The 24,002-nt window shown below is 35.2% G+C and overlaps 3 protein-coding genes across 6 annotated transcripts; all 3 read left to right on the forward strand.

Annotated features, from left to right (window-relative positions):
- The first annotated feature begins 3,356 nt into the window (after window positions 1–3,356).
- Window positions 3,357–9,660, forward strand: LOC121974605 (probable potassium transporter 11). The gene is made up of 9 exons (XM_042525747.1): window positions 3,357–4,194; window positions 4,934–5,159; window positions 5,790–6,035; window positions 6,450–6,500; window positions 6,698–6,958; window positions 7,070–7,122; window positions 7,198–7,312; window positions 7,386–7,640; window positions 8,210–9,660. Exons 1-9 carry the CDS (start codon window positions 4,075–4,077, stop codon window positions 9,250–9,252), a joined length of 2,370 nt encoding a protein of 789 aa, XP_042381681.1. The 5' UTR covers window positions 3,357–4,074; the 3' UTR covers window positions 9,253–9,660.
- A 1,151-nt stretch (window positions 9,661–10,811) lies between these two features.
- LOC121974606 (glyceraldehyde-3-phosphate dehydrogenase GAPCP1, chloroplastic-like) lies at window positions 10,812–15,870 on the forward strand. Of its 2 annotated transcripts, none has more exons than XM_042525749.1 (14): window positions 10,812–11,029; window positions 11,127–11,209; window positions 11,287–11,357; window positions 11,457–11,495; window positions 11,911–12,011; window positions 13,010–13,122; window positions 13,479–13,578; window positions 13,669–13,815; window positions 14,084–14,144; window positions 14,449–14,546; window positions 14,627–14,769; window positions 15,141–15,224; window positions 15,312–15,401; window positions 15,490–15,870. In XM_042525749.1, the coding sequence occupies exons 1-14, from the start codon at window positions 10,949–10,951 to the stop codon at window positions 15,542–15,544; spliced, it is 1,266 nt and encodes a 421-aa protein (XP_042381683.1). In that variant the 5' UTR covers window positions 10,812–10,948; the 3' UTR covers window positions 15,545–15,870. The 2 variants fall into 2 exon arrangements, with proteins under 2 accessions (XP_042381683.1, XP_042381684.1); XM_042525750.1 differs by having other exon boundaries at window positions 10,812–11,005.
- Window positions 15,871–18,331: 2,461 nt separating this feature from the next.
- Window positions 18,332–21,918, forward strand: LOC121974607 (protein SUPPRESSOR OF FRI 4-like). 3 transcript variants are annotated; one of them, XM_042525751.1, is made up of 4 exons: window positions 18,332–18,679; window positions 19,225–19,322; window positions 21,262–21,388; window positions 21,468–21,908. In XM_042525751.1, exons 1-4 carry the CDS (start codon window positions 18,489–18,491, stop codon window positions 21,847–21,849), a joined length of 798 nt encoding a protein of 265 aa, XP_042381685.1. In that variant the 5' UTR covers window positions 18,332–18,488; the 3' UTR covers window positions 21,850–21,908. The 3 variants fall into 3 exon arrangements, with proteins under 3 accessions (XP_042381685.1, XP_042381687.1, XP_042381686.1); XM_042525753.1 differs by having other exon boundaries at window positions 21,463–21,568; XM_042525752.1 differs by having other exon boundaries at window positions 18,333–18,679; window positions 21,533–21,918.
- Window positions 21,919–24,002: the final 2,084 nt, after the last annotated feature.

A 24,002-nucleotide genomic window follows, 5' to 3' on the forward strand; every position in this document is an offset into this window, starting at 1 on the left:
TCCTCATGTAGTTTCCAAAATTGGGCTACCCCAATAATTCAATTGAATTTTGGATTAAATTCAGTTATAAAAGTAATTAAGAAATAATTAATAAATTTTATAATCTAAATTGTCATCTACCATGTTTCATTTGACTTGATTCCACTTCTAACTTATGCTATCAATGCATAATCTAGCGATTGTTTCGATCAAACTATTCATAAAATATATATTTTATGGCATATTTAAATTTGGCTTAGTTTTGTGCACTTTAGGTAGCGTTTTAGGGATCAATCATGCATCTAATGATTTGCCACATTAAACTATTAAAGTTCATTGTATGTAATGAAACAAATGGCCAATAATGATAATATATTATTGTCATTATTATTTTGTTCTTAAAAGGTACCAAGTAGAATGGAAAGATACATTAATATACTCTCAAATCTAGTCCTAATAATAATAATATTAATAATTAAGATTAACAAATTGTTGAGTCCAAACAAGTCCTAATCTCCACGTCACAGGTTAATTGCAAATTAATCATGATTTTTCATAGGAAGTGTGGTTTAAGGAATTAATTAAGGAAAGCATGAATCCCACTTAACATTATTACATTATTAATTAGCTCAATTGATTTGGTCAAGAAAACATTTTCAAACAAAATAATAATATTTAATGCTGTCCAATAATGGTGGACCAACTCCACAAACTCTTTGTTCTCCACCATTATCATTATTATTATTTTGTGAGTGGAGAAAAAAAATTAAATAGCATATGCTTTTGGCATAGCCCTCACTCACCCACTTGAGATTGATGTCCTAATTCTTCCACAACCAAGAAAAAAAAAATCTAATATACCCTAAAATACTTGGATAAAAATTATAATTTCAATTTTTAAATTGAGAATAAGATGTCAAAATGTTAAAAAATTTGTTGTTTTGATTTAATTTTTAAGGATATTTATGCATGAAAAATATTAAAATAATAATAAAAGTTGGATAAAATTTATCTCCTTCCATTTATGGCCACATGTATCACAAGGATAAGTACCCTACTCAACTCAGTTCGTTGACGTATACCCACATCAACTTTGTAGGTGGGCAGTCAATGGCCCATTTTATTTTTCGAAATATCCAAAAATAATAATTATTTTTGTTATCAAATCCCTAAAACTAAAGAGTATCTAATTCTGTTTGCAATCACATTCATTACAACCATAAGAAAGAGAAAGGGACATGGAGTGTGTGCTATAGATACAAAAGACCTAATTCCGTCTCCATCGTCACTGTGTAACAATAATAGGGCACTAGCATCATATAAAAAAACACTCCCGGAACAGTACGATGGACCTAATTGTTCGCTACGAGTATTTCTTGATTTACATTAATGACGGATTATTATTTTCAGAATTTATTTGTATATTTGTTGCCAACTGAAAATATAAAAAACACATGTTATTGTTAAATTTGATTATTCTATAAATATAAAATAAATTTGTTATGCTATTTACGATTTTATTGTCTTGAAATGTCAAATATATATTTTTTTTAAAAAAATAAAGGAAACACTAGTGATTGATCGTTGGTACGTCGTTGTCCAATAATATCTGGACACCTCATATCTTCTACCTAAAATGATGACGTCAGAATAAGCAAAAGATTCCCATCCCTCCTCCCAGTGCGATGCGTGTTTACCTGGAGGGATCCACGGTGGAGAGGAAACGTTCCATTCAATGTATGTGGAAGACTCTACAAGGTAATGGCTTCCGGCATTATGCTTCGTTGATATTGATATCGAATGACATGGAAATCGATAGTTACCTAATTCAATTCCCTCTTCAGTCAACATCTTCAATGATAAGGATTATAATGCTGGCGGCTGCACATTGGAATACTGTCACCCGAATACGTGGAGCTGTCTCGGATGTGTCGCTAAGATGACAATTTCATATTTTGCTCCAATAATATTAGCGATTGCATATTCGAATATTATAATCAGAATATCCGTGGAGTTAGGGAGTCGTGGTTGACTGTGTTTAAAATGAGTATTCAATTAAAAGTAAATTAATTAAATAGAATTGAATTGAAATTGAAATTAATTACAAATAAGTTCTAGGTTTGAAATGATTAACCGTGTCGATAATATCAATTTGAGAAACGAGGACGTGATCCTTAATAATTTAAAGTAAAGGTGTTATCCGATATTTCCCCTCCCATCGTGATCGTGCCAAATTATTCTTCCTCAACAAATTAATGACATTACCCCCGACACACCATCCGCCAACCACTACCGCTGTGGGCCCCACCACCTGATGAAATTATTTAGACACGTCTCTCCTCTGTCGCTGACACGTAGGCCCTGCCGGGGCCCACATTTTTATTTATTTATTTATTTTTTTAACACGGACGTGGTCGATCTTTCGCACATCTATAAACCATATAAATAAGCCCTTGCGCTTATCGGAATGAAATTTAATTAAGATTATAAAATTTATTACAACTATTTTTTTCTCAGTGTAAAAAAAAATAAAATTATTGTGGAGCTCTGTTTTCATCTCTGCTGTTCGTCACCAGCACCACAAACGTCGCGATAATTTTCCATTTTTTTTATTGAATAATTATTTCAAAATAGTGTCGCAAATCAGTACGAACATTTATTGTTTACGTGATTAGATCCAAGATTTCATTAAATTTTTTATTCTGAGAGAGATATTATAAGTTTTTTTTCCCCTTTTCATGATTGGCAAAGTCAACCCATTAGCGATGGATCAAAACGGCTCGTTTCAAATCCAAAAGTCAATTTCATTATAAGAATTATTTCTTTTTTTAAAAAAAATAAATGTAATCATTTCTAGGACAAGTTGACAGACACACATTGATAAAAATGATTTATTTTATTAAAATTATTTTAAAAAAACTTGCCAATTTCAACAATTACATCAACCAATACAATATGATTTTATATTTCACTTTTAAAAGAGTATTACGAACTTGAAAATAAAAAAGTAAAAGAATGAATAAACTTTTTTAAAAAAACATTATATATATAATTTTGAGGCGAAGACATCATTAAACTATTTTAGTTAAATACCTCTCCGATAATCTCATATTGCCAATTCGATCCATTAATATATTTTTAAACAAAAAAAGAAAACTATTAAGGTAATCTGCCTAAATATCTTAATGAACTTTATTGGTCAAAATTTAAAAAGTAAAACAACAAATAAATTTCCTAGAGTATTGTGATTATATTATTATTTTAATCACTTAAATAGTATGAAAATATTTGAATGAAATCAAATTAAAATAGTAACCTTCGAGGGTCCTTTGGTAAAATGTACGATTTACTTGTTTACATAAACGCCATTAATTCGGAGCTAAAAAGGCAGGGAAGTTGAGGACTTGAAGTATCTTCTTCCTCGCGTCTCGCTCGATAAATTGGAGAAAATCACAGCCAACGGCCGAGGAATTCCTCTCCGACTCTCTTCCTCCTTCCCTCTGGAATCGCCACACCAACGCCCTCCGTCGTTCCGTCCTCTCTTACCCGGCTTCCTAGATTCCGATTCCTGAATTCGCCCAATTTCAGTGGTGTCAGCTCGCCGCCCACCGAACCCTTTAATGGTATCGCCGCCTCTCTCCTAGACGTTGGTAGGCTTCTCTAGAGACTCCGGGGACACTTGGCCTATGAGTACTGCCGAAAAGCTGGATTTTTGGCATCTTCCGGAAAAAGGAAAATTTTGAAATCTATATTTTTTAACTCCAGCTTCGCGATCGAACTCGAGGAGCATTTTTCGCGTCGGGTCTCACTGGTTTATGCTGCCTTGATGTTTGTGAACGCGGTGCTCTGTGGATTTCACTTCTAGGATTGCCGGTTTACGGCAGTACTTTGTTTAAGTGTTCCAAAAAAGCTTCCTTGGTTTACGGATTCGAGCTCAAATAAGGAAGATGCTTTTTTTTTCTTTCTAATTTGTTCATTTGATGGTAAAGGATATCGCTTTTTAGCCAAACTGGGAGGTTGAAGTCCTCGGTATTTGTTTGGACTTCCCATAAATATCAGGAAATTGCACATTTTTGAAGATATCAGTAGTATTTGATGGCATCGGGTTCTGGAAATGAAGAGACGAATAGGGGGAGCATGTGGGAATTGGATCGGAATCTTGATCAACCCATGGATGAAGAAGCTGGCAAACTTAAAAACATGTACAAAGAAAAGGTGTGCCATTATTGATTTGAGTATTGTCAAAATATTTCTTTCTTTCTTCTTTTGGATGCTTCTTACATTCGACTCTAAAGATAAATGATCAAGCCATATCATACGCATCATCTTTCATCGTTTTTCTCTGCATCCCTAGTCGAAATAGATTTTTTTTTTCCCTGAAAATATCCGCTATCCAGGGGTCTCACTACCTTTTTGACAATTAGTTCAGTCCATTTCTGTCGAGGCATGTGATGATCAGTAATTAATAGTAATCCTTCATGTCACAGACCACGCTCCAATTAGATGTATAAGATTGGCAAAAGGGATTCTTTTAATCTGTTTCCACTTCCTAAGTAATTTGGACTTTAACTCTGAGAATTTATGGTTCTGTTTGGAATTTGATCATCTTTTGAGGAATTCTCTAAGCTTTCTCCTTTTGCTTAACCTTCTTCCTTCTTTTTTTTCAAGAAAAGAAAGATTGGCTAGGCCCATCTGTCATGGATTATCAATATTTTTCTCTCTTTCTTCTGATAATGATTTGGAGATTAAATCAAATTTGTGAGAGAAAAAAATAACACTTGCTATTCTCGAGTTTCTTCCTTATGTATTAGATTAAAGGAGCATATAGTCATATCACTAGTACAGCATCAGCACTAGGCTTATATTCATCTTTGCTTTATTTACTCTTGATGATGCAGACATGCATTGATGTTTTCATTTAGCAATTTGAAGTGATGATTATTCTTTTGTGCAGAAATTTTCAGCCATGTTGGTCACCAGACTTGCCTTTCAGAGTCTTGGGGTTGTGTTTGGAGATTTAGGAACCTCCCCACTCTACGTGTACTATAATACATTCCCTCGTGGTATTAATGATCCAGAAGATGTTATTGGAGCTCTTTCTTTGATCATCTACTCGCTCACACTAATACCCCTTCTTAAATATGTTTTTATCGTGCTTAGAGCAAATGATAACGGTCAAGGTAAGCTAACTCTGAAAATATTTTTTAATCAAATTTCTATATTAAGTAACATGATTCCCAATAAATTTTAATATCTGTGATAGCCATATTTGCAGAAGCTCATGTTTATCAAAATGGAAATATCAGAATAATTAATCTAACAAAGAGGAATGTGGAAATAGAGTATTACTCTTAAATTATGTACTAAATATTTGTAGTTATTACCATGGTTGCCTTTAGTTTAGCTCATATCCATAGTTCTGTAATTTTCTGCGTGAAGTTCTTTCTTACTTTTATTCACAGTTTTTTTCATGCAGTCACACACATCAAATCAAATAGAATATAGAAGTTCCTTTTAGGAGATTTACTCCACATATCAGAATTATATGAAAATTTTCATTGTATTCTTTCATAACAGTAATGCTGAGTAAAAATCAACATAATTGTTTTATATGGGTAAACATTCTCCATTGCTAATATGTCCATTGATTTTGAACAATCCTGTAATTTCCACTTTAACATGTCAAAGAATGCATAGAAAAAACAAAAAGTCATCTTAGGATTAGTTATTATTTCATTGCAATTTAGTGTTCTATCCTGCTTTTTTATGTATCCTTTATAAATATAAGATTTTTTTACTTCCATGTACAGGTGGTACCTTTGCACTCTATTCACTACTTTGCCGACATGCAAAAGTGAATACTATTCCTAACCAGCATAGAACTGATGAACAACTCACAACTTACAGTCGCCATACATTTGACGAGAAGTCACTAGCTGCAAAAGTCAAGAGATGGTTAGAATCACATCCATTTAAAAAAAATGCTCTGCTTATTCTTGTTCTCGTTGGCACTTGTATGGCGATTGGTGATGGAATTCTCACTCCCGTCATCTCAGGTAAACTAATTCTGTATCATATCTTTAGTTTCAGAATATTTCTCTATTTGGATAGGATCCCTTTTAACTATTTATTTTTATTTATGCATTCGTTGCAATGATTTTCTGCCTTTCCTTTTGGTATTTTGCAGCTGATTCTTTTTGGTGTTCCCGGTGTAGCATTTTTTCTCTGTAAATTTAACTTATCGTGAATTGAAGAAGTATAATCCCTTTTACTGCTCATAATTTCCTATACAAAAGTTGGATTCTTTGTCATTTCATCTTTGTAAAATTAACTTCATCTCGAATTGAATATTCTTTATTAATTATTGCACTATATCACATCTATGGATGGAAATGAAGAATAAAATTTGTATGATAGTTACAATACATGTGATCTAAGTTGCATGCTAAAATGCTTGAATGCTTTTGCAGTTCTTTCTGCATCAGGTGGCATAAAGGTTAACAATCCAAAGATGAGCAATGGTAAATCTGCAACCTTGAGAATTTTTATTCCCAATCTTTTTCTTGTATCAGATGCTAAATCATAGATCAAGACATCTGTTTTAATTGAAGGCAAAATTCAAAAAGAATCTGTATTTAAGTAATTTGATCAAACAGGTGCTTCTGGACGTTTCACCACAAGCATCTTCATTAATTTCTTTTCTCCCTCAATGTTTCAGATGTTGTTGTGCTTGTTGCGGTGGCTATTTTGGTTTGCTTATTTAGTATGCAACACTATGGTACTGATAAAGTCGGATGGCTTTTTGCTCCTGTTGTGCTAGTCTGGTTTCTGTCAATTGGAGTTATTGGCATTCTGAATATATGGAAATTTGATAGCTCAGTTCTGAAGGCTTTCAATCCAGTTTACATCTGCAGATATTTTAGACGAGGGAAACAAAATAGTTGGGTTTCACTAGGTGGAATTCTGCTCAGTATAACAGGTTGCTCTGTGCAGATTCATTTCACACATGATGCACATTGATGCTAGATATTATAGACTTTCTGATTATGTTTAGAAGATCACTTTAGTCCGTCCTCTTTTTGTTTTGCAGGAACAGAAGCATTATTTGCCGACCTGTGTCATTTCCCTGTATTAGCTGTTCAGGTAAGTAGTAATTTTCTGTAATAATCATAGTCAATCTGCTGAGTTTCCTTTTACTAATACGATCTTTTCATGCAGATTGCTTTCACTACAGTTGTTTTCCCATGTCTTCTATTGGCATACACTGGACAAGCTGCATATCTTGTTCATCACACAGACCATGTTAATGATGCTTTCTTCAGATCCATTCCAGGTTTCTTGGCCTTTAATCTACCATTTGATTCCATGATTTTCCATGTGTTTGTCATGACATTTTGTTTTTCTAGATGGCATATACTGGCCCATGTTTATCGTAGCTACAGCAGCTGCAATTGTTGCTAGTCAAGCCACCATATCTGCAACATTTTCTATAATCAAACAAGCTCTTGCGCTTGGTTGCTTTCCGAGGGTCAAGATCGTGCACACGTCAAAGAAGTTTCTCGGTCAGATATATATTCCTGATATCAATTGGATTCTTATGATCCTCTGTATAGCGGTTACTGCTGGATTCAAAAATCAAAGTCAGATTGGAAATGCATATGGTAATCTGTTGCACTTTTATATATCATTCATTCATGAATGGAAACTACACGTTCTCTATTTGCCTTGAACGAAATGTCTACCTACTTTGTAAAATGTTAAAAGGTAGATGTTACCAGAGACTAATGGCACAACAAATATTTAATAAATGCACTGATCATCTGGGTAAGAGCGATAGCTTTGAAAATACTATTATATTGTTTCTCAAGAGTCTTTGTCCAGTAGCAAATGGGTGTTTTCAGCTCTAGTAGGTTGATGTATCTTTGCTGATTGATGCAGCTATGGTTGATTATCTTCATGCCGTAAATTATTGGTGAAAAACCTTACATTCTCTGTGGCACGGTCTCTAGTTCCTTGTCCTCTAAATCTGTATTTCTGCTTCAAAGTATCTTTGTTCTGTATCGCATATTGATTTCATTTTCTTGAATTGAGAATAGGTATGCATTTAAATGATTCTCATCATCTTCCTACATCAAGCTTCTCAAAGTAGTTTTATTGAAAGTTCTTGCTAACCTTTTTATTTGAAAATTATCACTAAAATATTGAAAACACTTTTTCTCATGGAAAACAGGAACTGCAGTTGTGATTGTTATGGTGGTGACAACATTTCTTATGATCCCAATCATGCTGTTGGTCTGGCGAAGCCATTGGTTCCTAGTCTGCATTTTCACTGCTTTATCTTTGTTGGTGGAGTTTCCCTACCTAACTGCTGTGCTTTTTAAGATAGATCAAGGTGGTTGGGTACCTCTTGTTATCGCTGCCACATTTCTCGTAATAATGTATGTCTGGCACTACGGCACAGTTAAGCGATATGAATTTGAGATGCATAGTAAAGTGTCCATGGCATGGATACTAGGCCTAGGACCAAGTCTTGGCTTAGTTCGTGTTCCTGGAATAGGATTTGTGTACACTGAACTGGCAAGTGGTGTCCCCCACATATTTTCCCATTTCATCACCCACCTTCCAGCCATCCACTCAGTCGTTGTATTTGTTTGTGTCAAGTACCTCCCAGTCTACACCGTGCCAATGGAAGAACGTTTCCTTATGAGAAGGATAGGGCCGAAAAATTTCCATATGTTTCGGTGTGTTGCACGATATGGATACAAGGATCTTCACAAGAAGGATGATGATTTTGAAAAGATGCTATTCGATAGCCTCTATCTCTTTGTTCGTTTAGAGAGCATGATGGAAGTGTATTCAGATTCAGAGGACTACAACGTACCAGCGCAGCGGATTGAAAATTCCTCTGACTTAACAACAAGAGAGAATGGCAATGAGAACACACTTTCCTCAATCATGGATCTCAGTTATGCATCTTCTAGTGATCTCATCCAACCTGCTCAATCCCAAGGAAGTAGTCTGGTGAGGTCATCGGGTCATGCAAGCGGCATGACCAGCGATGAATTGGAGTTCATGAACAGGTGCAAGGAGGCTGGGGTGGTGCACATTCTCGGGAACACTATCGTGAGGGCTCGTCGAGAATCCACAATCATAAAGAAGATTACTGTTGATTACATATATGCTTTCCTCAGGAAGATCTGCAGGGAGAACAGTGTGATCTTCAATGTTCCTCATGAAAGCCTACTGAATGTTGGACAGATCTTTTATATATAGTCATAACGTTCCAATTACGGTTCTTCATCAGACCTGATACCCTGCCAGTGGATGTGGAGCGAGCGTAAAGATTAGCGGAGGCACCTAGCTGATGCTATCGATCGATGCACATGTTGGCTATAAGATCCCAGAAAGCTGGAACAGCAGCAGATCAGAGCCTTAGTTATTTGCTTGGAATTCTAGTTTTTGCCAGTAAGATTAGTTTTGCCAGTATTATTTGTATGTTGGGTATGTAATTTTGAGATTATCATAGGAAGACGAACTCAGTTTATGACTGTACAGAAGAGGAGAAGTGTTTCTACTAGGACTTGCAGTTTTGTTGTGAGCTCTATCAAATAGGCTTCTATCTTTTGTACTATTATTGGTAATGGTTTTAATATCAATAAAATGATCGACTTCAATCCAAAATTTAGTTCAACTTGTTAAGTGTGATTCAACATGTCAATCCAAGATGATCGCATATCTTCTTCAGAACATATTCCTGGTGCGATTGTGAAACAGAAGCAAATTTATTCAAGTGCTAAATGTAAATGAAGAAAAGAATATGCGAAGTTAAAGTGCTTAATTGGACGGTCCTGGTCGTTCAAGCATCCGATTCCATGGGACCCATTTTCTACCCCAATGGCAAATGCCGGGTCCGTTTAGTTAAATCGGATCCGGGGCAGTGCATTCCATTTCGACTACGTTTGGTACGGTGTAATCTGTCTTATAATGTAATCAGGATTATATTACAAGGCTAATTACTTTGTTTGTTTTAACTTTAAATATATAATGTAAAGTAATCTCGATTATAAAAAGTAGTGAAGTTTTGTAATATGGATTACAAAGTAAATACTATGTAATCCGATTACATTACGAGGTCACTGTTTAACCAAAATTTGAATGCCGAATATATCCCTAATCAGTCATCGGCCGCCAACAGCCCGTCGGTTGCCGGCCACCGTCGGTTGCCGATCCCCGGCCATCGCCGGTCGTCGGTCGCCGCCGTCGTCGGTCGCCTCCACCGCTGGTCGTCGGTCGCCGCCGCCGTCGATTGTCGGCCGCCGCCACCGGTCGTTGGCCACCGTCGTTGCCGGCCGCCACCGTCGATCGCCGGCCGTCGCCGCCGATCGTCGGCTGGCTGCTGGTCGTCGGCTGGCCGCTGGTCGTCGGCTGACCGTCGGTCGCCGGTCGACACTGTCGCTGGTCGTCAGCTGGTCTTCGGCTGTCGTCGATCGTCGCCGTCGCTGGTCGCCGATCGTTGTCGGTCGTCGGTCGTCGCCGCCGCTGGTCGCCGACCGTCGCCGGTCGTCGGCCGTCGTCGTCGTTGGTCGCCAACCATCACCGGTCGTCGATCGCCGATGACTGCAAGCTCTGACAAAGTGCAACGACGGTCGATAGAAGTTTTTTATCATTCTATAATAATATGAATTATATTCCTTATAAAAAATAATATATACCAAATAAAAAAAATATAATCATCCTTATAATCAAATATTACATACATTATATTACTAGACATGATAATATAACCAAAATTACATTACATTATATTACAAATTTTATTACATTAGCCTTCATGTCGTTGCTTTCGAAAAACGAGAGAGAACATAAGACCTGGCTTGCTTTGTTCTTTCCTCCACCGCCTGCCATTGCGTTGGCCTCTAGTGTTTGTTAGGTTTGATCCGGAGAAAGAGGCGAGCTTTGGAAGTCTTTGATGGCGCACTCGGTTCTTCTCAGATCTGCGTCTCCCTTGATCGAAAGATCGCGAGAGGTATTAGCTTCCGATTCTGACAGGGTCTGTCTGATTTCGTTACTGTTCTTTCCAATTTGATTCTGTTTTTATTCTTATCTTGTTATTTAATTTTTGCATCTGTGATTTTGTTCCTGTTCAGGTGCCTGGTATCCACTCTTCTTACTCGGCTCAGACTCGGGCAAATTTTTTGGGTTCTGGAGTGACCTCTCCGCGCCGTTGTTCGTCAGTGATCATCATAGTCATTGCTGTCGACATAGACAATCTGAAGTTGTTGATTTGTTCTTTATATTTTCATGCAGTAAATATAATGGGAGCAAAAGCATTCAGCCACTTAAAGCCACAGTGACTGAAGCCCCTCAAATTGTTAAGGGTAACTCATGATATGGAGCGTTTTAGTTATAAACCAGTCAATTCTCTAGTCCGTATTTAACAATGCCAGGATTTCTAATCATTCATTTTTTGTATGTAGGATCTTCAAGTAGTGGAAAGACAAAGGTCGGAATTAATGGTGAGCTATCCTAGGATCTCTGACCTGTTTAGTTTGACTTTCATGTTAGTTCTTCAATTCCAACCGTTGTGATAATTTTTTGTTACTATTGACATGGAATGGATAAGTAGCCATCTAAGTTTCAACTCTACAACTAAAAATACGATGATGGAAAGTGTCTTTTTGTATATGCTACATTTTACTTTGTTATTGCTGTTGTAAGATAATAACTTTTTTTGTATTCCAAATCTTTCAAAATCATGTTAATCAAACAAATTATTCATGTTCCTGGATTCCTGGACCATAATCTTCATTTTATCTTAGCCTTGAATTATTGCATTTTAGTCTTCTGGATCATTGAGAGGTGATTCAAGATGGAAGGTAAGTCTGTCTAGACAGTGCTCAGAGTGATACTGAAATCTTTCTTGCACTGCAGGATTTGGTCGCATTGGTCGGCTTGTATTACGAATAGCAATGGCTAGAGATGACATCGATATTGTGGCTGTGAATGATCCCTTCATTGACTCTAAATATATGGTAAGGGTATTTTTCAATTGATTTAATAAATATTTATTAGGATAGGAATACTAAGTACTTTTGTTTCTTGACTCTAAAAAGTTATTTTGGTGGATAAATGTGTATACATGGTTTGTGTTTCTGAATCAAGTTTGACCTGAACAAAAAGGAGTGAAAATAAAAAATCGTGAGTTATATTTTTAGATTGATCATGGAGATTGATATTCAATTCACCTAACTTTGTTTAGAAAAAATAGATGAAACCTATAAGACCATAGTGTTGTTGAGTGGTTGTTTGGTGAATGGGAATGAAAGTTGAAAGTTTTGAGTCATAATCTAATTTTCTCACTTGGATTACCTACATTTGGTCTTAACAGAATAACCAACAATATGACTGCAATGCTCATGAGTGAACCTCTGGCTTGATGTTATTATATATTAATAAATTTTTAAGTGGGAATCATTTGAATTCCAAGTTTGTCAAATAAGGTTATCTTTTAATTGATTACTTCTTGTGTAGAGGACCAGACTCTTTTTAAAATGATTCTTTACTAACTTGTCTCTGGTATTTGTGGAAAATGCCAAATCATGTGGGAATTATGTGTATTTCTCTTTTTTTTTCAGCTATTATTTGTATCACTTTGTTGTATCAAAAGCTTGATATTTCTATAGCATCAATTTAAACTAATAAAGGACATGGAAGTATGCAATCAGTTAAAAGCTTCAAAACTGACACAACTGCTCTGGTATATAGTTTTCTGCTTCCACTAAGATTTTGCATTTACCTTTAGGTTCGATAAAATATGTGACTATGTAAGCAATTTTCCATGGAAGAAGAAGTAACCATATTCTGCTATGTATTGATGAAAGATATTTGAGGATAAAATTTTTGAAGATTTGATTTGTTGTTCCTTGATATCTTTATCATAGGAAACTGATTTCTGGTTTGCCTACAATTTTTTCTATTCTTAGTCATTATTATATTTCTTTCAATATAATGATCATATTCTTTTTGTTAGGCATACATGTTAAAGTATGATTCAACACATGGTACCTTCAGCGGATCCATCAAAGTTGTGGATGAGTCCAACTTAGAAATCAATGGTAAAAGAATTTCTGTTACTAGAAAAAGGTATTGCATTAATCTTTTCAGGCTAACCTTTGTCAATATCTTTATATTTTGATGTTAAGGTTTCTGAACAATATTTTATACCTTGGGTTCGTAAAATTTGAGTGGCCAGAATATAATTTGATGTTTTGTTGGATACAAATTAGATGGTCAAGATTGATGAAGGAATGTGTTCTTACTTGACTCTGAAAACCAATGATTTTTTTAATCTCATATAACATCTAGTAATCATTGTTACTGATGATCTATGTTTTATTTGTGTATGATTTGGTACATTATTGAATCTTCCAGTGTTTTGAGATATAATCAATCAAAGAGAACAAGGAAAGTAACCTAATTTTATGCATTTTTTTTATCAGGGATCCAACTGAGGTTCCCTGGGGTGATTTTGGAGTAGAATATGTCGTTGAATCTTCTGGTGTTTTTACAACGATGGAGAAAGCATCAGCCCACCTAAAGGTATATTCTTCATATACTAGTTTCTCATATATAGCTGATTCACCTTTCTTGTATGAAAGTTTTGTTGATTATTTTGTCAATATTCAATAGGGAGGTGCAAAAAAAGTGGTAATATCAGCTCCATCTGCTGATGCTCCTATGTTTGTGATTGGTGTAAATGAGAAGACATATGAGTCCGGCATGAGTATTGTCTCAAATGCAAGTTGCACAACCAACTGTCTTGCTCCTCTTGCCAAGGTTTCATACTTAGAAGCATAATTGCTATAAAATCTATATCCTTCCATCCCCAAGGTCTATGGATCAGACATTAATTCTAATGCCCAAGTCAATAATTATTGAATGCACATGGAATTTCAATTTCCCAACTTCTCATTATGCTCTAGATATACCTTTTTTAGGCTGTTAGCGTGTACATGAATCTCTCTGTGCCTCGTAGGATGCCCAGTTTCATGTATCATGGATCATAGATCTCTTATGGGATAAATAACTATTGTCCTTCTTGAAGGTTGTCCATGAGGAGTTTGGCATTGTTGAGGGGCTCATGACTACTGTTCATGCGACCACAGGTTTTTTCCTTTCACTCTAAATTCTAAGATACTGAAAGAATAAAAAGGGTAGCTCGGTGCATGAAACTCCCGCTAATGCGGAGTCTTGGGAAGGGTCTATTGTACGCAACCTTACTTACTTTGCAAGAGGCTATTTCTAAGACTCAAACTCGTGACCTCCAGGTCACATGACAACAATTTTATCATTGACTAAGGCTCCCCTTCATAAGATACTGAACGCACGCTTAACATTGCACATATTATTATACTGTCATGCCTTGCATAATACCTTCAGACTGATTTTCTGAGACTGATGTCTTTACAGCGACACAGAAAACTGTTGATGGCCCTTCAATGAAAGATTGGCGTGGGGGGCGTGGTGCTGGACAGAACATCATCCCCAGTTCAACTGGTGCAGCTAAGGTGAGGTCATGGTGACAGTGATCAAGATATTACATTCTTCTGCTTAGTTTTAAATTTGAACTGATTCAATCCTGGATTAGGCTGTTGGAAGAGTCCTTCCGGACCTAAATGGGAAGCTCACTGGAATGGCTTTCAGGGTTCCTACACCTAATGTTTCTGTTGTAGACTTAACTTGCCGACTTCAAAAAAGTGCATCATACGAGGATGTCAAGGCAGCCATCAAGTGTGCATTTCCTTTTTTTTTTAAAAAAAAAAAAAAAATTATACTAGAAAGTTTCTTACAAATGTATAGTTGTTGAAATTTGATCCTTGGTTTTAGCCTATTTTTTCCCCTGAAGTTCCAATTATGCTACTTCAGCTGTTCAAAAGAAATCAACTATCTCAATGATTTCATCCAAATGCCCAAATTGTATTAGTTCAGCTACCATGATAGGGGGTTTGAACAAAATTGAGGCAGCCTACTGACTACTGAGCAAGCCCACCATTATAGTTCAGCTCATCTGTTTTATTTTAACTGAAGTATCTGTATGTTAGATTTTTTTTTTTTCTTTTTGCCCTTTAAATTTTATATTGTTTACTATGAGCACATTTCAGGTTTGCATCAGAGGGTACCCTGAATGGCATTCTTGGATACACTGAAGATGATGTCGTCTCAAATGATTTGGTCGGTGACTCAAGGTAAAACTTTCATGTACAAAATATCACAACCTTTTCTTCACTTTCATTACACTCATTTTCATTCTCTTTATTTCTGTTACATTTCAGATCTAGTATCTTTGATGCTAAAGCTGGTATTGGCTTAAGTGCTTCTTTCATGAAGCTGGTCTCATGGTATGACAACGAATGGGGCTACAGGTTTCAATCTTCTCCACCTTTCATCTCCATTCTCCACAAGCAAAGCAGACCATTTCCATCTTATGTACCACCTCTTTATTCTCTACAGCAACCGAGTGCTTGACCTCATCAAACACATGGCTCTGGTGAGTGCTCGCCATTGAATTGCGCCTGAAAACTTACCTAACGACATGCTGCTTCTTATGGATTGGAGACTTTCTAGTGCATGGAAAACCGATTTTGATGTGGTTGGCTGTTTTACATGTTGTTTTTAGTTGAATAAATGTAGCATGGGAACCTCATTTTGACATTGCTACGATTTACATAACAAGTGTTATGCCAATTGCCATGGAAGTTAAGATTGCTATGGGCAATTGGGAATATACGATGTAATTATTTATTATGGTTGCTAATAATCAAGGGTAGCAACAGCTGAATTTGGAAACATGAACATTGTATTACATTCAATGGGATTATTCATTGTAACAAAGTATACAGGAGTTGTATTTGTTTTTTTTTTAAATGTAGAATATATACTAAAATGATACGAAATCCATCACTCCAAATTATCTCATTAATTTTGAGTTAAACATAGATAATATATATTGTTTATATTTTATTTGTTATATGAGCTAAAAATATAGATCAAAATATGACCATACTCTTTGTTGGATAACAGAGAAGTTGCCCATTGAAATCTAGTGATTAGGAAAGCATCAGACTTGCCCGATTCAGCTTTGGGTTTTTACATACTTTTAGGTGCGTTTGGTTGGAGTTATCTTTAATAATTTTGGTTATTTATTTAAGATTATCAATGAAAATCCTATTTGATTTAGGTAATCGATATTTCTCGAGTAATGTTCCATATCTGACATGTCAACAAAAGGGACATGCAATCCGGAATCGGAAAATTGAAGTTTTATTTTAATTTCGGAGTTAATAAAATTTTTTTTACTAAAAATACTCTAAAATAAGTGAAAAATGTGATAAAAAAGAAAAATATAAATAATAAAATAAAATAATAAAATAAAATAAAAAACTTTAAAAAAATTTAAAAAACATTAAAAATTTTAAAAAAATAGAAAAAAAACATAAAAATATTTAAAAATAATAAAAAATGGGGGAAATAAAAAAATCATAAAAAATAGAAAAATTGTAAAAAATTTAAAAACATAAAAAATAATTTAAAAAACGTAAAAAATTTAAAAATATATATAAAAATATAAAAATAAAAAAATAGAAAAAGCAGAAAAAACATTAAAAAAAATTTTAAAACAAAAAATATAAAAAATATAAAAAATATAAAAACTTTAAAAAATTTTAAAAACAAAAATAAAAAATAAAAAACATATAAAAATAAAGGAAAACCTGAAAAAAAATATATAGAGTTTAAATAATAATAATAATAATAATAATAATAATTATTATTATTATTATTATTATTATTATTATATGATTGATTTTATAACTAAAAGTGATATAGTAAAATATTAAAGTAAATTATTCATTAAAAATTTTAAATAAATAAATTTTTATTTCATTATCTAGATTGAATCAAACAACATTTGGTTATATTTTATTCTCCGTAATTTTGATTATGTGATTACTCATCCATAATAATTTGAACACCCTTAAAATTTGAATTCAGATTCAAATTGCATACAGCTAGAAGCAATTGAAAATTTTTGATAATGTAATTTTTTAAACATTATATATTAAAATTTAGTTGAATGTAAAAATAAAATTAGTTGAGACATCGAGTTCGATATCCAGCTATCATTTTTTTATGATTTTTTTCAATGAGTAGCACAAATAAAAAATATTGGATAGAAAATTTTCGAAACTGAATCGATAACCTTAAAAATAATCATTAAGGTTAGTTAAAATTATCATTTATGTGGATTTAATAAGAGCGGCGCTAATTATTATTTTCTGAATCATTTAATATTTGAACCCGACGACCACGCATAATCATGTTTTCTGCGTCCATCGACCCCACAGGTCATCCGAGTTGGTATGTGATGGGATGCTTACCATATGAGGTTGCGGGGTCGAAATTCAGGGTAGTCGGGGCGTAAATCCCCGGTCTCTGTGCAACTCACCCCACCTGCCACATGCTCGCTCAGGATGGTGTGATTTACCTCCCTCGTGATGATCTTGGGTCGGGTGCGGCGGGGCGCTGGGGGCGAGCGATTTCGCCTTTTGCCATGTGTTTTCTGCATCCACCTCGTTATTTACTTGAACGGCCGGTTGCCTCCTTTCGTTTAGGGCTGTAAATAAATCAAACGTTCGTGAACAAGCTTGGTGTTCGCCTTGGTAAGAGATTGTTTATATTCGTTCAATATACATTAGATTAATTAAGCAAACAAGCTTGAACAACTCGTTAAGCTAAACAAACAAGCTTGAACATATATGTGTTCAGCTCGTTAACGTTCGTGAACAACATTTATGAACAATGTTCACGAACAATATTTATTAATAAAATTCTTTTAAATATGCTAAATAAACAATAAAATAAAATAAAATAAATAAATAAATTTAAATTATCAATCTTAATAACCAATCAAACAATCAAACAAGCTTGAATTTAGAGCTTGATAACATCTAAACGAACTAAGCTCAAACCAAACTCAAGCCAAGCCAAGCTTGAATTGAGAGCTTGATAACATCTAAACGAACAAAGCTCAAACCAAGCTGAACCAAGCTCAAGCCAAGCTTGAATTGAAAACTTATAACATCTAAACGAACCAAGCTCAAGCCAAGTTTCAAACAAGCTCAAGCTCATAAAAAATAAACCAAGCTAAGCTTGAACACTCATTTCAAAAGTTTGGTTCATTTTAAGCTCGGCTCGGCTCGACTCGATTATCTTATCAAACAAGTTTGAACATCCCAAATCTCGGCTCGGCTCGGCTCGGCTCGGCTCAGCTTTTCTACAACCCTACTTTCGTTGATCGGGTCCGTACTTTTTTATCTTCCATAGGCGACGAGCTTCAGAACCCTAACCTGGTTCTGCTTCCGCCATAGCTACGTTCGCTGCTCGATCGGAGGTGCATCGAGTAAAACTGACCTCTACAGGGCAAGGGCTGTGATCGCGCAGGGCGAGCGGCGATGGGGAAGAAGAAGAAGCGACCTTCGAAGGTGTGGTGCTACTACTGCGACAGGGAGTTCGACGACGAGAAGATCCTCGTCCAGCACCAGAAAGCCAAGCACTTCAAGTGCCATGTATGCCAAAAAAAACTCTCTACCGCTGGAGGCATGGCCATACACGTCCTCCAGGTCCATAAGGAGGCTGTGACCAAGTATGATCCATACTATACCAATCCCCAAACTTGAAGTTAATTGTATTTTTTTGTATGCACTGCCGGATTAGGTTTATGTATTCTTTTTTTACGATTGATGATCGCTGAAATTTTTCCGTGTTCGTGGGGTAGATCAAATACCTTCATTTATATTGGTAGCGTGGATGATGGTCGACGGATGTACCTGTTGGTTCTTTTCGCGATACAAGAAGTCTTGTTCCTGATTGACCATGGAAAATATTGACAGTATTTTTTTTTGGACCAAATGTATTCAAGTTAGTCTTTTACATTCTCATGAAAAACCATTTCCTAACGGTTCATGCTTGCCTTGAGGTTTCTAGTGTAGTCATTTGTTAGTGACATTTCCTAACGGTTCATGTTTTACATTCTCACTTTGTATATTACAATTGACAATGACCTTTTATGCCACTTCCTACATGGCTTAACGTTCGTTCCCCTTGTTTTTTGTTGCAGTCTTTTGTTAGTTTAATCATGGTCTCCCATTCATCTTGCATGTTTTTCTGATGTCATTTGCTTTAATCTAGGGTTCCTAATGCTATGGCTGACAGAGATTCAACAGACATTGAGATTTATGGTATGCAAGGAATTCCTCCTGATATCTTGGCAGCTCATTATGGGGAAGGTAAAATTTTTTATGGCTTTCTTTTCCTCTTAGCTATGCTTGCCCCAAATAATTGAAACTTTTTTGTTGTTGTCATTATTGATGATGTCTTCATTTATCATGCATCGCACAAATTGTCATTCTATGTCAATACACATATGTTCATATATTTGTTCAATGATACTAGAGTTTTTTTTTTTTTTTTGGCTCTATTAGATCTTTCTCTGTAGGAGAGCCTTGGCGCAATGGTAAAGTTATTGCTTTGTGACCAAAAGGTCACGGGTTTAAATCCTGGAAACAACCTCTTGCAAAAAGCAGGATAAGCCGGCATACAATGGATCTTTCTCGGACCTGCATAGCGGGAGCTTCGTGCACTGGGATGCTATTTTTTTATTAGATCTTTCTCTCTCCTTCTTTCACTTTAAGATTTTTACTGATATATCTTGTCTTCAACACACACAGGGATTCTTTTCATAGATCATACGATCAATTAATTGTGCATTTAGTTCATTCATTCTTTGACCCCACATCTTACATGGCAATACCTATGCCCAGGCATCATGCTTATGATCCTTTCAGTCTAATGGTTAAAAGTTGATTGGTTTCTGGTTTATGCCCACTTCTCTCTTCCATTCATTAATATTACTCATCTTGAAAAATGGTACTCTGTGCCTTAAGAGAAAGTTCCAACTATTATGGTGCTTTAAGTTTACATTGTGGTCCTGGTGAGCTGAAAAATTCAAACACCAGTATCATTTTGAAAGTTGGCTGGTTTCATTTTTAACTTTTGGATGTTGTCATAATAACATAAAAGCAACCCTACTCAACATGAATTTAATAATAATAATAATATGATATAATGAATATCTTTAAAAGAACCTAATTTGGCATAAACATATTGTAATAAAAGGGCAGCCGGTGCACAAAGCCTTTGCCAATGCAGGGTCGCGGGAAATGGTCTATTGTACACAGTCTTATTTTGTTTTGCAAGAGATTATTTCCAAGACTCGACCTGTGATCTCCAGGTCACACGGCAACAACTTTACTATTGTGTCAAGTCTCCCTCGGCATTAACAGATTGTAATATCATTTAAAAAAAGAAAAAAGTTGTGTGAGAAACAAATCAAAGAACTCATAAAAAGAGTTTGATTCCATGATTCCGTGGATAGGAAAATTTGAAACTCCAATGACAAAGATAATGTTTTTTCAAAAAATCTTTAGGTTTAGATTTGAGATATTTTCTCTTATTTGAAGGACACCAGCCTGGTTTTCCTCCAAACTAGACCTGACCTTCTAAAAGATCTCTTGGCAGCATGTATTCATTTCTCAACTAAAAGTTTATTATGATTCTTTAAATGCACGTGACATCAATATGCAGAAATCAGAATGGTTTGTTTAACAATTTATGGATTTGATTTATTTAAGTTGTTGTCTTTTATTGAAGGGCAAACTTCTTTATATTTATTTGATTTGCTGTAATACTGTTACTCGTAATAGAGCTTCGTTCATATACATGCTTATGCAATTGTTCAGAGAATCTCCGTGTTGTAAGCTGTTTCCAACTGCATGCTCAAATTTCACTATGTAAAAGCGAGTTATGCTGATTCATTATCTTTGTTCATTTCACTACTTTTATGCTTTCTGAGTGAGATGATCACCTTTTCACTGCCACCTTAGGCTTCTAGCACATGCCATTTGTTTGTACAAGCATGCACTGGCACTTACAGAGCATGATGTTAAAGCATACTTAAACCCTGTCAATATTGTCTCATTTGTTATGCCTCCTGTGAAATCTACTAGTATATGGGCCATTGCCAATCATTTTGCTCAGTGAATTGGATTCCACTTTGTGTGCGCATTTGAAGGATGCATTGTCAATTAACCTGAGCATTATTGTGTATTATCTGGATGCATTTTTTTTTTGTTTGTGGCTTGCTTTATTCAGTTAGTTTTGGTGCAGATGAAGATACAGTGGCAAAGACAGCTAAAGTGGAAGTTCCATCTACTGGTTTTGTTGGCGGAGCAATTCCTGGTGCATTTGGCATTAGATTTCCTCCCCCACCTGTATATGCTGGCGTTCCTCCTGTGTATGTGTAGATTATTGCATTGATCATTGGAAATTTAGTGTTTTTGAGTTTTGAATTAGTGTTTTTGCATGCAGTTTAGCTTTCAAGTTTTGCTGCTTTTGTGGTCTTATCGCTCATGTGCTTCCACGTTTCATTTTTTGTCAGTTTTAATCCAGCCCTTCCATTTCAGCATCCAACATGGCCTATTCCAGCTATTCGTCCAAATCCTTGGTTTCCTTCACAAGTATCTGTTCCATTTCCCCCACCTGTTGTTGCTACACAGCAGCCCCTGTTTCCTATCCAGAGTGCAACAACTCCTTTGGCCTCCACTTCTACCTCTGGACTCCCGACACCTCCTCAAGCTGGTCCGCCCACAGCTACACCGCCTTTGGTATCTCAACCTCTATTTCCAATCAATAGTCCAGCTGGTGTACCTGCAAAATCATCACCAACAATCTCTTCAGCCTCCCCAACAATGTTGAAAGGTGTAGCTGATGCAAATTCAGGATTGCATACTGCTATAGAAGGTGGTTATGCCAATTAAAACAATCCAGGTGCAGTAACTTAAAAGGATCTACACTAAAATACTTGGATAAAAATTATAATTTCAATTTTTAAATTGAGAATAAGATGTCAAAATGTTAAAAAATTTGTTGTTTTGATTTAATTTTTAAGGATATTTATGCATGAAAAATATTAAAATAATAATAAAAGTTGGATAAAATTTATCTCCTTCCATTCATGGCTGTACATGTATCACAAGGATAAGTACCCTACTCAACTCAGTTCGTTGACGTATACCCACATCAACTTTGTAGGTGGGCAGTCAATGGCCCATTTTATTTTCGAAATATCCAAAAATAATAATTATTTTTGTTATCAAATCCCTAAAACTAAAGAGTATCTAATTCTGTTTGCAATCACATTCATTACAACCATAAGAAAGAGAAAGGGACATGGAGTGTGTGCTATAGATACAAAAGACCTAATTCCGTCTCCATCGTCACTGTGTAACAATAATAGGGCACTAGCATCATATAAAAAAACACTCCCGGAACAGTACGATGGACCTAATTGTTCGCTACGAGTATTTCTTGATTTACATTAATGACGGATTATTATTTTCAGAATTTATTTGTATATTTGTTGCCAACTGAAAATATAAAAAACACATGTTATTGTTAAATTTGATTATTCTATAAATATAAAATAAATTTGTTATGCTATTTACGATTTTATTGTCTTGAAATGTCAAATATATATTTTTTTTAAAAAAATAAAGGAAACACTAGTGATTGATCGTTGGTACGTCGTTGTCCAATAATATCTGGACACCTCATATCTTCTACCTAAAATGATGACGTCAGAATAAGCAAAAGATTCCCATCCCTCCTCCCAGTGCGATGCGTGTTTACCTGGAGGGATCCACGGTGGAGAGGAAACGTTCCATTCAATGTATGTGGAAGACTCTACAAGGTAATGGCTTCCGGCATTATGCTTCGTTGATATTGATATCGAATGACATGGAAATCGATAGTTACCTAATTCAATTCCCTCTTCAGTCAACATCTTCAATGATAAGGATTATAATGCTGGCGGCTGCACATTGGAATACTGTCACCCGAATACGTGGAGCTGTCTCGGATGTGTCGCTAAGATGACAATTTCATATTTTGCTCCAATAATATTAGCGATTGCATATTCGAATATTATAATCAGAATATCCGTGGAGTTAGGGAGTCGTGGTTGACTGTGTTTAAAATGAGTATTCAATTAAAAGTAAATTAATTAAATAGAATTGAATTGAAATTGAAATTAATTACAAATAAGTTCTAGGTTTGAAATGATTAACCGTGTCGATAATATCAATTTGAGAAACGAGGACGTGATCCTTAATAATTTAAAGTAAAGGTGTTATCCGATATTTCCCCTCCCATCGTGATCGTGCCAAATTATTCTTCCTCAACAAATTAATGACATTACCCCCGACACACCATCCGCCAACCACTACCGCTGTGGGCCCCACCACCTGATGAAATTATTTAGACACGTCTCTCCTCTGTCGCTGACACGTAGGCCCTGCCGGGGCCCACATTTTTATTTATTTATTTATTTTTTTAACACGGACGTGGTCGATCTTTCGCACATCTATAAACCATATAAATAAGCCCTTGCGCTTATCGGAATGAAATTTAATTAAGATTATAAAATTTATTACAACTATTTTTTTCTCAGTGTAAAAAAAAATAAAATTATTGTGGAGCTCTGTTTTCATCTCTGCTGTTCGTCACCAGCACCACAAACGTCGCGATAATTTTCCATTTTTTTTATTGAATAATTATTTCAAAATAGTGTCGCAAATCAGTACGAACATTTATTGTTTACGTGATTAGATCCAAGATTTCATTAAATTTTTTATTCTGAGAGAGATATTATAAGTTTTTTTTCCCCTTTTCATGATTGGCAAAGTCAACCCATTAGCGATGGATCAAAACGGCTCGTTTCAAATCCAAAAGTCAATTTCATTATAAGAATTATTTCTTTTTTTAAAAAAAATAAATGTAATCATTTCTAGGACAAGTTGACAGACACACATTGATAAAAATGATTTATTTTATTAAAATTATTTTAAAAA

The sequence above is a fragment of the Zingiber officinale genome, chromosome 4B, assembly GCF_018446385.1.
Source record: "Zingiber officinale cultivar Zhangliang chromosome 4B, Zo_v1.1, whole genome shotgun sequence".
Lineage (NCBI taxonomy): Eukaryota > Viridiplantae > Streptophyta > Magnoliopsida > Zingiberales > Zingiberaceae > Zingiber > Zingiber officinale.

Bases quoted from the DNA above. Each gene is read 5' to 3' on its own strand.
- LOC121974607 (XM_042525751.1), top strand. From the start codon at position 18,489: ATGGGGAAGAAGAAGAAGCGACCTTCGAAGGTGTGGTGCTACTACTGC. The intron at 18,680-19,224 runs GTATGATCCATA...GCTTTAATCTAG, and splicing joins CATAAGGAGGCTGTGACCAA to GGTTCCTAATGCTATGGCTG. The intron at 19,323-21,261 runs GTAAAATTTTTT...GTTTTGGTGCAG, and splicing joins GGCAGCTCATTATGGGGAAG to ATGAAGATACAGTGGCAAAG.
- LOC121974606 (XM_042525749.1), top strand. From the start codon at position 10,949: ATGGCGCACTCGGTTCTTCTCAGATCTGCGTCTCCCTTGATCGAAAGA. The intron at 11,210-11,286 runs GTCAGTGATCAT...ATTTTCATGCAG, and splicing joins ACCTCTCCGCGCCGTTGTTC to TAAATATAATGGGAGCAAAA. The intron at 11,358-11,456 runs GTAACTCATGAT...TTTTGTATGTAG, and splicing joins AGCCCCTCAAATTGTTAAGG to GATCTTCAAGTAGTGGAAAG.
- LOC121974605 (XM_042525747.1), top strand. From the start codon at position 4,075: ATGGCATCGGGTTCTGGAAATGAAGAGACGAATAGGGGGAGCATGTGG. The intron at 6,036-6,449 runs GTAAACTAATTC...ATGCTTTTGCAG, and splicing joins TCTCACTCCCGTCATCTCAG to TTCTTTCTGCATCAGGTGGC. The intron at 6,959-7,069 runs GTTGCTCTGTGC...TTTGTTTTGCAG, and splicing joins AATTCTGCTCAGTATAACAG to GAACAGAAGCATTATTTGCC.